The following is a 15034-nucleotide window of genomic DNA, read 5'->3' on the forward strand; positions in this document are numbered from 1 at the left end:
CAGCATCCTTGTAGGTCCCCTTCAGATACTGGAAGGCTGCTCTGAGGTCTCCATGCAGCTTTTCTTCTCTAGGATGAACAGCCCCAACTTCCTCAGCCTGTGACCATACGGGCTGTGCTCCTGCCCCTGATCATCCTTGTGGCCTCCTCTGGACCTGCTCCAGCAGCTCCATGTGACGCTGGGAGCAGGGCTGGAAGGTGAAGCCACCATGGCAGGTTTGGTATCTGCCTTGATTAAAGGCCTTGCTTAACACTCTAAAGCCAGGTGCCGGGGCAGGGCCGGGGGGGTCCCCCCATTCCTGACTCCAAACCCCACCTTAATCACCGGCTGTGGCCAGTGTCACCAAAGCATGCCAGCACGTGGCCAGCCCTGTGGCCAAGGGTGTCACCCAACAGCAGTGTTGTTGCCCCCAGTCCTAGCGCTGCTTGGAGGCGACGCTTCCCCAGAATGGGGGAAAAGCTCCTTTCTTGTCATTCCTTGTGATTTATCTGTCTGTGGTTCTCTGGCAGGGGGTTTGGGGTGCTGGGCTCTGCCACCCCCCACCTGCAGTGCTGCCTGCCCTGGCTAATTGCATGTGTGACATTTAATTAAGTGTTAATCAGCTGGGGGGGACATAACGCCTCATAGCGAGTAACACCGGGGTGCGGTGGCCCTGAGAGGGCCCCTCCTGGGTGGGCTCTGACCCGGGACTGGGGTTCCCTCTGCCTCAACCACCATGAAGCTTGGGGGAGGGATGCCCTGTACCCCCAGTTACCCCCCAGGTATGCCCCCATCCCTCCCGCTGGGGTGCCCATGCTCCGCTTCCCCCCACCCCTGAGTGCCACAGTTCCCCCCAAAACGCATCCTGGATTGCCCCTCTCTCAAGCATGCCCCTGTGCCTTCCCTAGGGTGCCCCCCGGGATGACCTATACCTCTATCACCCACCTGTAGCTGCTTCATTCCTCCCGCCGGGGGTGCCCCATTCCGCCCATCACCCACCCATAGACCCCCAATTACACCCCCCGGGGCTCTCCGTTCCCCCCCATTCCCTCCCGGTAACGGGGCGGAGCCTCCCCGGGTAAGCCCCGTCCACGGGGGCGTGGCCTACGGAGGGGCGTGGCCGGGTGGCATATGCCCGCACGCGGGTGTGCAGGTGCCGGCAGAGCGCGGCGGGGCGGGCGCGGCGCGGTGCTGGACGGGCAGCCCCGGGCAGCGGGGCCATGGCGGCGGCACCGGCGCCGCGGTCGTTCAGTGCCGCCGAGGTGCGGGCTCGCTGCGCGCAGGGCGCCTGCCTCGTGTCCTGCCGCCGCCGCCTCTACGACCTGAGCGGGTTCGTGCGGCTGCACCCGGGCGGGGAGCAGCTGCTGCGGCGCCGGGCGGGCACCGACGTGAGCGCCGCGCTGGACGGGCCGCCGCACCGGCACTCGAACAACGCCCGCCGCTGGCTGGAGCAGTACTACGTGGGGGAGATGGAGCCCGGAGAGGAGCAGGTACCGGAGGGGTGCGGGATGCCCCGGATCCGGGATGTACAGAGCACAGAGGGTGTCCCGGGTCTACAGTGTACAGAGCTCATTGGGTGTCCCGGGTCCAGGGTGTTCCAGGTCTGGAATGTACAGAGCCCATTGGGTGCCCCAGATCAGCGGTGTCCCAGGTCCGGGAGGTACAGAGACCATAGGGTGGCTCAGGCTGTGTGGGATCTGAGCAGTGCAGAGGTCTGTAGCGCACCCGAAGTCCAGGGTGCATGGAGTCTGAGCTGTACAGGGTCTCTAGGGGACCCCATGTCCAGGCTCCATAGTTTTGAGGCTGTACAGGACATGCAGAAGCTGTTTAGGGTCTGGGGTGTAGTGGGCATGGAGCTTTGGGGTGCATGTACCATATAGGGTGCATATGGCACCCAGGTCCAGGTTGGAGCTGCACGGGGTGCTTGGGCTCCAGGCTGTGGAGGGTCTGGGGTGTTCAGAGCATGAGTGGTGGATGGGGCAGGGGGTGTTTGAGGGTCCTGGACCCCTGTGTGGACCGTGCCTGACGCGTATGGGGTGCAAAGGTCCCGGGTGCATGGAGCATGCTGGTTCCAGGCAGATCTGTGGGGCTGTCAGTGTCAGTGGGGTTGGGCTCTGTGGGGCAGAGGATTCCGAGACACTTAGGATCCAGACAGCTCAGAGCTTGAGAGTGACCATGCCCCAGGCACACAAAGCCTGGTATCTTTGGGATCCCACCTCATGGACACATCCCACCCTGGGCACGCTGGGTGGCAGTGCTAATGGTGGATCCTGGCATGCCAGCATGGCAGGGAGGTGTTTGGGTCTTTGGAGGGGCACGGGAGATGGGGACATGCAGCTCAGTGTGGGTGTTAGCAGAGCCATGTGGCACGGGGTGGACGATGGGGCAGGGCACCCTTCCTGGCACTGCTGGCCCGTGGGGACCAGAGTGCAGGGCATAGGGGCTTGGCGGCAGTGAGCAGCCAGCACTGGAGCGAGGAGCCCGGCCACCTTCCCGAGGTCTGGGTATGGGGTAAGAGTGGCTGTGACTCAGCACCATCCCCTCCGCTCCAGCCCCATGCTCAGCCACTGCTCAGGAGGATGGCAAAGTGCTCCGGGAAGCTACGCCGCTGCCGGGCGGACTTCCCAGAGGCAGCGTGGCACCGGGCACTGCCGCCCCAGGATGCTCGAGCAGTGGAGCCATCCTGGCCACCCAGCCCCTTTGCCAGCCCAGTTCAGTGCTTTCCCCTCCCGACATCCCAGCAAGGTCGGTGACCGCTTGGTCCCTCTGGCTGGTTGTTTGCACTCGCTCCCTGTGGCGCAGCCTCGGCCCCGATCAGCGGCAGTGCCACAGATGGGGCTTTGTTCAGCCCCATCGTGATGCCGGCTCTTTCCCTGGATCCTGGAGATGGCACCTCCTCTGTTGGGACACTCGTTGCTGCCACCGCCTCCTCGCAGGCGTGACGAGCCCAACGGGTTGGGGCGAAGGAAGGTTCCGGACAAACGAGTTCTTGTGCCGAGGGGAATTGCCACCGTCCCTATGCAAATACACGGCGTGATAACACCAGGGTGCAGGGAGATCAGACACTACCTGGCACTAGATAAACCATCCCAGGTTGTAGCACAGGGGGGAGGGAAAAAAGCCGCCTGCTGCATGACGAGGCTGGCTGTGCTGCATCCAGCATGCACCTTATGTGTGAGCTGCTCTGACAGACTTGCCACCTCCCAAAAATCCCTTTTGGAGGGAGAAAGGGGAATTGATGCCATTGTTGGTGCTTGCGGTTTTGCTTTGGCTACTTTTGGGCTGGCAAACCCCAAGCAGCTCTTTGAAGGAGGTGTTGCATTGCCCTAGTCTGGCTCCGAACCCCCACAGCTTTGCTGGTGCCTCTCACCCGTTGGGAGTCCCAGGGCTGCACCATCCCCATGCCATGCTGTGGTCCTGCAGGCATCTGGCATCCTTGCCTGCTTATGTTCGAAAAGGGGAAGAAGTTCTTCCCTGTGAGGGTGTTGAGGTGCTGGCACAGGGTGCCCAGAGAAGCTGTGGCTGCCCCATCCCTGACAGTGTTCAAGGCGAGGCTGGACGGGGCTTGGAGCAACCTGGTCTAGTGGAAGGTGTCCCTGCCTGTGGCAGGGGGTTGGAACTGGATGAACGTCCCGTCCGATCCAAACCAGTCTGGGATTTTATGATTAGTGCAGGAAAGGCAAAGAGGAAGATGAGAGGCAGCCTTCATCCTGCTGGCATGCCTCTCTGTACCTCTTCCTGCTGCTCTCGGGAGCTCAGCTCTATCCTTCAGCTGCAGGTCCCTCTTCTGCATCACCCAGCCCCATTTGGCTAAGGACAAATTAACCCTCAATCTCTTTATCTATGCAAACAGAACGTATAGGGGAGATCAAAGTAAGAAGCAACGATTACCCAAACTAGACAGTGGATCTTAGCAGCCTTGCTAGAGGGAAACTGGATCATCTAATTAGTCCTCCAATTTAAGCAATGAGAGACTTTCATCACAGCCTCTCTGGCGTGTGTGACGTGGCCGTGAGTCACAGTGAATCTCCCATCCCTCTTGGGGTTGGTGTCCTCCCCTTCCTTTCACCCACATCACCCCATGTCGGGCTTGCCCTGATTTTCCATCCCACCCCGAGCTCTCCTGGACGTAGGCTCTTGCATGTTCTTCGCAGGCATTGCAACAAGAAGTGACTTTTTTATTATTATTATCATCATTAGAACAAGTTAAATTCCACCTCATTTTAATAGTCCTGCTGCACCCAGTTTAATGGGCTGCAACGCAGCCTCGTGGGGCTCTGCCAGCCACTGCCCAGGCCCCGTGATGCTGGTGGGATGGCGATACTGGGACCATGCCACTGCGGGTGGGAACCTTGCTTGAGCTCCCTGTGCCTCATGGGGTGTCCTTGTGCTACATGCCTGAACCTACATTGCCAACACAGCTTCTTCTGTGTGGGCATCAGCAAATTGAGGTCGTTTAAGAGCTCAGCAAAGGTCCTGGAGTTTCTTGGGTGGAAAACAGGGTGCAGGCTGCTGTTCGAGCAGTGGTCTGCAGGCAGCATTGCTCTGCTTGGGCCACAGGGAGGTTTCCAGCTTCTCTTCCTGCCTGCATCCCAAGCACACTGGGCCTCATGCCAGACCATCCCTCCCGTCTGTACCTGCCCACATGACAACTGGGTTTGTTTTCCTTCTAACATCCCAAGGCCTGCTCTGGTGCAGCATCAGCCTGGAGAAGAGAAGGTTCAGGGTAGACCTTGTAACAGCCTTTAATGCCTAAAGGGGCTACAAGAAACCTGGAGAGGGGCTTTGGACAAGGGCCTGTAGGGACAGGACAAGGGGGAATGGCTTTAACCTGCCAGAAGGGAGGTTGAGGTGAGCTCTTAGGCAGAAGTTCTTCCCTGTGAGGGTGCTGAGGTGCTGGCACAGGTTGCCCAGAGAAGCTGTGGCTGCCCCATCCCTGGCAGTGTTCAAGGCCAGGTTGGACACAGGGGCTTGGAGCAACCTGCTCTAGTGGAAGGTGTCCCTGCCTGTGGCAGGGGTTGGAACTGGATGAGCTTTGAGGTCCCTTCAACCCAAACCAGTCTGGGATTCTATAGCCAGTGCTCTCCAGCTGGCACAGGACCGGCACTCAGCTCCTGCCTGACCCATGCAGGGCAGAGGGATGCTCGGAGGTGGGTGCAGGGTCACCCATTTACCACATTGTGCTGTGCCTTGAGTATCTGGCTGCGTTGCCTCTCAGCAGGAGAGCCAGCACCTCGCTGGGGTGGCAGTGGCAAGATGGTCTTCACAGGTATTAACTTTCCCTTCGTTACATCAGGTTCTTGCACATCTTTCCTGGCAGGACCTGTTTGCCTGGGAACGACACCGATGCATCAGCATCACCCACAGGCAACAGGCAGACCATGGCACTCACAAGGACCCCTTCAGCCTCCTTCAAACCCACCTTTTATGAGGAGGAGGAGGATGGGCAGAAGCTCCAGTGCTGGTCTGGGTGCTGCTGGGGCTTGGTCCGTACAGGATCCCTGTGTGCTCTGGGAAGGAAGGAGCGTGCTGCTGCTCCAGGGAGCGAGACAGGGCATGCATGCATGGCTTGCACCCCATTACGCCACTGCTGCTGGTTCTTTCAGTGCCAGCCCTGGGGTGAACAGGAGGAAAGCCGTCCTCCTGCTCCCCTGCTGGTGAGGAGGAGGTGACTCAGGTGAGGCAGGGTGCTGCAAGGGAGCACGCACTGCGATGGCATCGCACTGGTGGCACCCGACCTGCCCAGACTGGATGCTGCTGGCGAGGTGGGGTCTGAGCCCTTGTCCCCCCCCTTGACCTGGGAGGACAGGGAAGCCTCTGGACATGATGTGGTGCTTGGGTGTCCGTGGGCAGGGGAGATGGAGGTGTGTGGATATGTCAGGAAGGGGAGGAGAGGTGCCGGGGGGTTGCATCAGCCTGCTTTCTTAAGCATCCTTCCTGCTGCCAGCAAGGGTGAGGTGCAAGCGTTGAGGTGGAGAGCACGGTCTCATTTCTTAGGGGATGGAGGAGCTGTGTCTCTCTCCTAAAGCCAAATTTTCTTCCAAAGCACCTGTGGGGAGGACGCAAAACCATAACTTGACCATCCTCGGCTGGATTTCAAGGCATTCCACCTCAGTTTCTGGATGTCTGCCTGAAGGACAGAGCATGCAAAGCCAAAAATAGCAGTGGGGACTCCAGCAGAGGGAGGCGTGGTGGTCCAGAGCTCATGCTGGTGCTCTGCCTCCAGTAAAATTGATGCCTGCTCAAGTCCAGCCTGGCTGGAAATAAGCCCTGCCCTGCCCCAGGGTGAGAGGCTCCCTCGGGGCTGGGTAGTGGAGCTCCTGTACCGGTGGAATGAGGCTTGAAATCCGGCTAGCCCGGGACAGGAGCTCGGAGCCTGACTGGCGAGGAGTGCCGGCGCCCTGCCTCGGTGTCACCAGTGTGGCAGGGAGTAAAGTCCTGTCCACCCTGGCGAGGTGACACTGGTCCTCCCGCATCCCAGCTCCTCCGGCGGCTGCCAGGAGGTTTATTCCCACCAGGGAATCGCATGCCTCTTGGCTCAGTGGTGGGAGCATCCACCGAGGACCCTTGTGGCTGCCGGGAGAACATCCTTCTTCCCAGAACAACTGGGAGCCCCGGCGGCGCCGTACCCTGCTGCGGGGTTAATGGGTAACTCAAGGTGACAAAGCGGGAGAGAAGGCATGTTTGGCACGTCCTGCCCGGGAGCCGGCAGGCGGCTGGTGCCGGGGGACATGGCGGGCGCCGGGCTTGCACAGGCACGCCGTGCCCTCACCAAGCCCCGTGCCGGTAGCAGGGCCGGCGCCGGAGCTGGCAGCGCTGCGGGAAGGAGGCTGCTGCCGGCGGCTGGCCATGGATTTGCTTCCAAGCTTCACACAAGGCAGGTTTCTCCTGTTTCTTGGCCAACCCTGGCAGTAGGACCACAACCTGGGCTCATCCTGCTGTGCCCCCAAAGCCTCGGTGTGCCTTTTCTAGCCAAAACCAAACCTCCCCACCCCACCTCGCGTAGCCTGTGGCCAAGGTACCCAGCCCAGCACTGCCCTGCAAAGGGCACTTTGCCTTTTCCCTGCGGTGAGCTCCCTTCTGCTGCATTTCTTCCCGGTGCCCAGAGCCAGGGCAGTGCCGCCAGCTGTGCCACACTTCCTGGCTCCAAAATGAACCTTGGGAACCAAAATGCCGAGTTGGGCTTTTGCTGGAGAGCAGCGGGGTGAGGAGGAGGGAGCCCATTGCCAGCGTGGTGAGCGCTAACCCAGTGATGCCCCCTGAAGCACCAGAATCAGGTGCCCTCCCAGCAGCATGGTGGGGTGCTCTGAACACTGGGCTTGGGGAGAGGTTCCAAAGAGACCTGAGCATGAGACGCCTGATGGGCAGTTGAAGGGTAGCTGGTGGCCACATCCCTTGGGAACCTGCTCTGCAGGTACTGACTGACTTACATTCATCAAATATTTCCCCCTTATTCATTTAGCAGGCAGTCATGAGCTTGCTGTGCCTGTGCCCCTGTGTGACACAGCCATCACTGTCCCCAGCCACATCTACCACTGATGCTTCACTGTGGGCTTTTCCTTCCCTTTCCAGAGCCCTGCCGAGCCGGTGGATGAGCAGGCAGTGGATGCTGCAGCCCAGACCCCAGCACGGATGGATCCCCGCTGTAAAACAGTGGATGTGGAGAAGGTGAGAGCTGAGGGTCTGCCAAAGTGCTCCTGGGGGAATCCAGCTCTCCTCTCCCCTGCAGGAAGGCTGGCTGGCTGCTGACCCCTGGGATAGGAGGGGTGCCGGGAGGAAGCCGGGCTGATCCGGCTGCTTCTGCCCTTTCTCCCAGCGCAGACAGCATCGCTCCTGCTTTATTGCCCAGGCGTGGCTGTGCTGGGAGGCTCCTGCTGCGGCAGCGTGGGAGGAGATGGCTTTCTCTGACAGCGGCTGTGCCCGTCGAGCGGGACGTGCTGCCAGGCCACACCTTGCTTGCCTTAGTTATTGCCTTTTCCCACTTTTTTCCCCCTTGATTGAGCACTAAGGAATCCCCTAGCCCGGGCAGGGTGATCCCTGTACGTGCAGAGTGCTCCCTGCCCTGCCAGCTCCAGTCTGAGCACACCACAGGAGTGAGGATTTGTCCCCAAGCTGTCTTTGAATGTCCCTGTCTTATGTGGCACCATCTGACTGCTCTGCCTTGCATGCTCCTCAGTGAGCATGCCTTTATCTTGCAAAACGTATTTTTATTTTGAGCAGGAGAACACCTTTCACCGTCCCCCCCATCTTTATATTTCACTTGCTGACTGCCTTTAAAATCAGTCACCCCAAAGCAACCTTTTTGCCCTGATTTTATCTCTGCTTCCCCAATGGAGGGTGTCTCCATCCCCATCCCATGCACCTGCTGCGGGCTGGGGTTGTTTCCCCTCCTGGGCGGTCACATCCATCCCTGCCTGCAGCAGAGCCCCAAAAATGGCCATGGCCACCTCGGCTGTTTGCTCCGAAGCTCCCCAAACTGAGCCACCCCCTGCCACTGCTGCCAAATGACCAGTGGCGCAGCCGTGGGTGCTGGTGCCATGCCGGCACTGCGCAGCACAGGCTGGATGATGGAGAAGCGCCAGGCCTGGGGTTCGGTGGGGTGAGCATGGTTTCTGTCCCAGGGCAGGGGTGGGACCAAGAAACCACCTTATCTGGCCAGGCCAGCAGAAGATGTGCCTGGGGATGCTGAGCAACAGCACAGGTGGTGCTGCCGGTTGTGTCTCTCTATTTTTGTCCCACACAAACATGCGCGCCTGCACAGGTCCCTTCTTGCTTTTGCAGCCATCTGAATGCAGTTATGCATGGTAGCATAACTGGTGTTTGTATTCCCAGCCTGTATCCCTGCTCCCCATCACTTCTGCTTCGCTCTTTCCTGCTGGAGCACTCAAACAGCTGTGGTTGCCCTGCGTGTCCTCTTCACAAGGAGAAAAGCCTTTGGTCAAGGCAATGCCATGGGGATGGGCTCCACATCTGACCTCCAGCTCACCGGCATGGCTGGTGAGGGGGGAACATCGCTGCTCATTATCTAATCTTGGCAGCTCCCTGCAGGGAGAGAGCCTCTGTTATCGGAGCCCCATGCTGAGCCAGGTCTGGTACAGCCACCTCCACCTTGAACCACCAGCAGGTACCCGGTGGCACAGGGGTGAGCTCAGCCCTGTGCTTGTGCATAGATGGAGCTGATGTGTGCCTGGCTCTGCTTGTCTGTCCTGTGCCAGTGCTTACAGGGAGCTCGGGGCTACTTGGAGCAAGAAGCAGCTGCTTGTGGGGCATGGGAAGGGGTTTGCAGCCCCAAATCCCATAGCTCTGTGCCCGGTACCAGGGCAGTGTGTGGTTACAACCGATGTCTGCTCCCTCAGGACCTAGTGGACTGGCAGAAGCCCTTGCTGTGGCAGGTAGGATACCTTGGGGAGAAGTACGATGAGTGGGTGCACCAGCCTGTGGATCGTCCCATCCGCCTCTTCCACTCGGATTTCCTTGAGTCCCTCTCCAAGACAGCGTGGTGAGCCCCTGGGGTCTGTGCTGTGCCCTGGCCAGAGCCTCCATGGCGGGGGGGGGGACACACACGAGATGGCTTGCCACCCCATGAGACGATCTCTCTGACATTTCTCTCTACCCCATAGGTATGTGGTGTTCATGGTGTGGACTCCTGTAGTGCTCTATCTCAGCTGGGTCAGCTACACCTCCCTCGCCCAGGGCAACACCAGGCTCTTCTCCTCCTTTACCACAGGTATAAGCAACACCAAAGCCTTTGGGCTCACTCACTGCCCCTCCTTTGGGTCCAGGAGACAGCCCTGGGTGGGGTGAAGACTTCTGCATCCCTTCCGCATCCCTCCTTCCATGCATACTCAGTATGAGTCACATGCAGAAGCAGTGGGTTACCCCCTGTCCCCATGGCCACCGGCATGTCCCCTGCACAAAGCTGCCTGCGTTGCTTTAAAGCCTGAGCTCACCCACCTCCATCCCCTCCTCTCACTCACACCATTTCATCCCCGTAAAGGCCATCTATAGAGGCACGGAGCATGCAGCCTGCTCCCTCTTGCCTCCCTCCCTTCCTTCCATCCCAAACACAAGCCCTGCAGGCACTGTGGTGTGTGCCAACCCCGCTGACACCCACCCTGGGCCATGGCTAGATGCCGGCATAGCGGGTGAACAAACCCGGCTCTCAGCGCTGCCGGCATCGCACAGTACGGGGCTTGTTTGCCCGGAGCGCCTGCCCTTGAATCTCCCACTGTCTGCTCCCCCGGGAATAACAAGCGTGGCCGGAGCAGCCTGTCGTCTTTGTTGTCCTTTTTTCTTTTGCTGGGCTCCCTGGTTTTTTTGCAAGGTGCCACCCGGTGCCAGCTGTGCCCGGCTGCACCGGCAACCTCCTGCTCCTCGCGACATTCAGCACCTTGCTTCCAAGGGTTTGGTGGTTTTGTTTTGGTTTTAGGTGGTTTTTTGCCCCAAAATTGAACACGTTGGGGGAGATCTGAATTCTTCTAGCAAAGATGCAGGGCTGTCAGCCAGCCCTGGAAGGAGGAGGTGGCTGAAAAATGCTCTGCGGGGGAAAGTGCCCAACAAACCTATTCTTTTTCCCCAAAAATAATAAAAACCCAGCACTGCCAGCACTATTTAACTGTCATGAGTGCTGCCTGCACAGATAAGGTCCCTCCTGCCTTGTTCTGGTGGGTGAAGCAGCTTTGTTCAGACAGAGTTGTCCCTGCAGTGCATATCCAAGCCCCCACTGTCAACTGGGATGTAGGGAACCCCCCTCACCAGCTCCTTGTGGCAGCAAGAAGCCGTCTGTTTCCACAAAGGGTATGAACTAATGGGAATCAAAGGAAGATGTGGTTTGGAGTGGTGCTTGAGGAGCTCCCTGGGGAAGCTCGGGGCAGGAGGTGGATGAAAGGTGAGAGGGAGGGAGAGCTGATGAGGATGAGGATGGCAATGGAGAAGAGCACCCGCACATCGCCTGCCCTGCTAACCACTGCATGTCTTATTGTGTAGAGTACTCCATCCCCGTCCACAAATACTACTTCCCCTTCATCTTCCTCCTGGGGATGTTCCTGTGGTCCCTGATAGAGTACCTCATCCATCGCTTTGTCTTCCACATGAAGCCACCTGCTAGTAACTACTATCTCATCACCCTGCATTTCTTGCTGCACGGGCAGCATCACAAGGTGAGTCTCAGCTCACACCTCTGCCGGCGCCCGCTGGGCCGTGGGAACAGTGGCCTTTGCTCAGGCGGATCCTGTTGGTGCGTGTTCAACGTGTGACTCGTGGCATCTTTGGCCCAGGCAGGGCCCTTACTTAATACCAGTGAGGGCTGCAAGACGGGCTCTGAGGAGCTGGAGTCGAACCTGCAAGCTCCAACCGGGCAAGCAGGAAGACCAAAAAAGCCATGGGCTCCCTCTAGCTTCGCTGGAGGAAATGTGCCTGTGGAGCTCAGGGACCTGCCAGCCAAAGCCACCGGCTGCCTGGCCACCTTGGAGAGGGCAAGGGGCTGCTCTCACAGCTGGGTTCATCTTTTGGGGAGGGTTTCTGGAGGCTTTGGTGTTGGCTTTTCCCAGCCTGCTTTGCAGCGATGTGCTGGGAGATGTGATGTGAGCAGGGAGCTCTCCTCCCCATCAATCTTTCTCCGTTTCCAGTCTCCCTTCGACAGCTCCCGCCTGGTGTTTCCTCCCGTGCCAGCCTCGCTAGTGATGGGCTTCTTCTATGGCGTCCTGCAGCTCCTGCTGCCCGAGGTGCTGGGGCTCTCGGTGTTTGTTGGGGGGCTCTGCGGCTATGTTGTCTACGACATGATGCACTATTACCTCCACTATGGATCACCGAAGAAGGGCACCTACCTGTATGGCCTGAAAGCTTATCACGTCAAGCACCACTTTGAACACCAAAAATCAGGTAGTGCTACATTGCCCGTGCGTGCTGGCAGGGAGCAAGAGCTGTCACAGCCTCATCTCCCTGTGTGTGTGCAGCTGATGCTCTGAAACGTTCAGTGTTTGGGATTTGGGATGGGGAAACCCACCCATGCTGCTGGGGAAGTGGTGTATGAGGTGCAGCCCCATAGGGCACCTTTCTTGGCTCCCAGGTTGAGGATAGGGAGCTGACGTGTCGCAGGGGTGAAGGCAGCAATCCATCTCACTGGTAGGCACCAATGCTGCCTGGGGATGACAGGGCAGGGACACGGATGTGTGTGCCTGTCCCTGCCCAGAGCAGCATCTCCTCCTGCCAGGAGGTGTGGTCAGGCACAGGGTGAGGCACAGGGTGAGGCATACGGCTCCCCCAGGTCCTCTCCACACCTTCCCCAAACCGATGCTTGCTCAACGTGCCCTTTGCCCGGTTTCCTAGGAGAAAATGCCGCATCTAGATAAGCTATCATCCATGGGGCTGGCAGCATGGCCCAGCCAGCTCCTTCTGCTCTTCCTCCTCACCCTCACCTTGCCTTCCTTACCTCCCTCGCCAGTTAATGTAGAGCAAGCTGTTCCCTGCCCCAGCAGCATCCCAGTGATGGTGGTGCTGTGGGCTCAGCTCTCTCTGTCCCACCCGCAGGCTTTGGCATCACGACTCGCTTCTGGGATCACCCCTTCGGGACACTCATCCCTGAGGAAACCTTTGAGAAGGAGGACTGATGGCCCTGATGGTGTGGCACCTGGCTGCTGGCTCCATCCATCCTGGGCTGGGGCTGGCATCCCTCCAAGCCTTCAGCAGGGCCCCTTCCTCCTTCCTGGGGACTGTGCCACAGCAGTGGCCCCACACTGGAGCATCCTCGTGGTGCACTGTGGCACTGCCAAGGGGAACAGGGTGTGAGGATGCAGGGAAAGGGGAGGAGGAGGAGGTTGCAGGGCTCCCTGCGGGGCTCCCTGCGGGGCTCCTGCCCCTTCCTTGCTGCTCTCCTGCTCCAGGACATGGATGCATGGGCAGATCTGCTGCCTGAGACATGAAGTGCCTGATGCCACCATCCGTCCTTTGCCCTGGAACCTTGCTTGAGCTCTCTGGCCCTCTCTGGGCATACAACACGCTGCAGTTAACTCCATCACCTAACTTGTGCCGAGAGGCTTCCATATCCTGGATCCTTCTCCTGGCCCGATCCCAGCACGGGGTTTTCTTGGCCTGCAGCTCTTTGCATGGGGATCCTTTATGTCTGGATTTTGTCTTTCTCTGAACAGTGCACCTGAGTCTCTCTCCCAGATTTATCAAGTTCATGGGTTTTGTAGACATTGCCTACTCAAAACTCAAACTCCAATGAACAGAATTACTACCCGATGCCTTTTTGCTGATCTTGTGATTGGGTTTGTGTTTTTTTTTCTGAATGTTTACTGCAGGTATTTAAAGGTTTGGAATAAAGTTCTGTGTAAAACTGTAGACACTACAACTGTAAATAAACTGTATATTTTGAAAAATAAAGCCTTTTAAACAGGGTCTGGCTAGTGTATCCCTCGGGGCTCCTCCTATGTTTTCCCACCCCGGGTGCATCCGTTCCCAGGTGCCAGTGGCCCTCGGTGCTGCGGTACCTTGGGCTTTCCTTTCTCATCTCCCTATGCTGACGAAAGCTGTGCTGTGGATGATGGTGATGGTGAGGGAGCTGCTCTCTGCAGTGGGAAACCACAGCAAATGTGTGTGACCCGAGGCTCCTGGTAAGCAGAAGCTGGCTGAAGCCACAGCTCACTTCTCTGAAGTTGGGCAACAGCATGAACTGCTGCCCCAAACTTCTCAAAACCAGCCTGGCCCTCTGACGAACCCATCTGCAAAGCTTCCTGTGCTCCTGGAAGAGGCCAAACACTGTTTCCAGCATGGGTGCCTGCAGCCTGCTTCCTTTGATTGATGCTGGGTTGTCCTGAGGCTTCAGGGAGGGGGAGGGGAGTGGAAGGCCCCAGAAGACCAGCACCCCTACTGCAGGATGGGTGTGCTCTGGAGGGTCCTGCTGCCCAGTATGGGGAGCTCAGCAGGGTACAGAGCTGATGCTGAGGGTGTTACAGTGCCTTGGGCAAGCAGGGAAGAGCCCTGCTAACCCAACCTCCTTCTCCTCCTCCCCTTTCCCTGCATCCTCACCCTTTGTCATAGAATCACGGAATGGTTTGTGCTGGGAAGGACCTTAAGATCATCTAGTTCCAATCCCCTGCCATGAACAGGGAGGCCTCACACTAGACCAGGTCACCCAAGGCTCTGTCCAACCTGGCCTTGAACACTGCCAGGGAGGGAGCATTCACCACGTCTCTGGGCAACCTGTGCCAGGGACTCACCAGCCTCACAGGGAAGAACTTCTTTATATCTAACCTGAACTTCCCCTGTTTCAGTTTGAACCCATCATCCCTTGTCCTATCACTACAGCCCCTGATGAAGACTCCCTCTCCAGCATCCTTGCAGGCTCCCTTCAGACACTGGAAGGCTGCTCTGTGGTCCGCACGCAGCTTCTCTTCTCCAGGCTGAACAATTTTCTCAGCCTGTCTTCACACAGGAGGTGCTCCTGCCCCTGATCATCCTCGTGGCCTCCTTTGGACTTGCTCCAACAGCTCCATGTTCTCCTTATGTTGGAGACACCAGAACTGCGCACAGCGCTCCAAGTAAGGTCTCACAAGAGCAGAGCAGAGGGGCAGGATCACCTCCTTCAACCTGCTGGTCACGCTGCCGGGGATGCAGCCCAGGACACAGTTGGCTTTCTGTCCTTCTTGGCAGTGCACCATGGGGATGCTCCGGTGTGGGACCACTGCTGTGGCACAGTCCCCAGGAAGAAGGCAGGGGCCAGCAGCCCCACTGAGGACTGGGGAGGGATGCCAGCCCACAGCAGAAGGGATTGGGATGCTCCAAATAGCAACAAGTGTCAATATGGGGAGTGCAGCCTCCCCCATCCCCTTTCTCCGAGAGGTGCTTCCCACAGACAATTCCTTCTTCCAGCAGGCAAAACCCAGCACGGGCGAATACAGCCCACCTGGCCCCTTCCTCTGGCAGCCAACCAGGTTGCTGGGAAGGGGGAGCCAGGGTGGTGTGGGAAGCACAGCAGGTTGCACAATGCCTCTTCCGCTGCCCCAGGAGCAGATGGGGAAAGCACCCTATGAACGCACCCTATAAACTCGCCGTG

At 58.6% G+C, this 15034-nt stretch overlaps 1 protein-coding gene across 1 annotated transcript; it reads left to right on the top strand.

Annotated features, from left to right (window-relative positions):
- Positions 1-1097: 1097 nt before the first annotated feature.
- On the top strand, positions 1098-13371 carry FA2H (fatty acid 2-hydroxylase). Its single transcript, XM_030470627.1, has 8 exons — positions 1098-1469; positions 7552-7647; positions 9336-9478; positions 9600-9706; positions 10966-11138; positions 11607-11859; positions 12508-12598; positions 12861-13371. Exons 1-7 carry the CDS (start codon positions 1200-1202, stop codon positions 12585-12587), a joined length of 1122 nt encoding a protein of 373 aa, XP_030326487.1. The 5' UTR covers positions 1098-1199; the 3' UTR covers positions 12588-12598; positions 12861-13371.
- The last annotated feature ends 1663 nt before the right edge of the window (positions 13372-15034 follow it).

This window comes from Strigops habroptila, chromosome Z, assembly GCF_004027225.2.
Source record: "Strigops habroptila isolate Jane chromosome Z, bStrHab1.2.pri, whole genome shotgun sequence".
NCBI classification, from domain to species: domain Eukaryota; kingdom Metazoa; phylum Chordata; class Aves; order Psittaciformes; family Psittacidae; genus Strigops; species Strigops habroptila.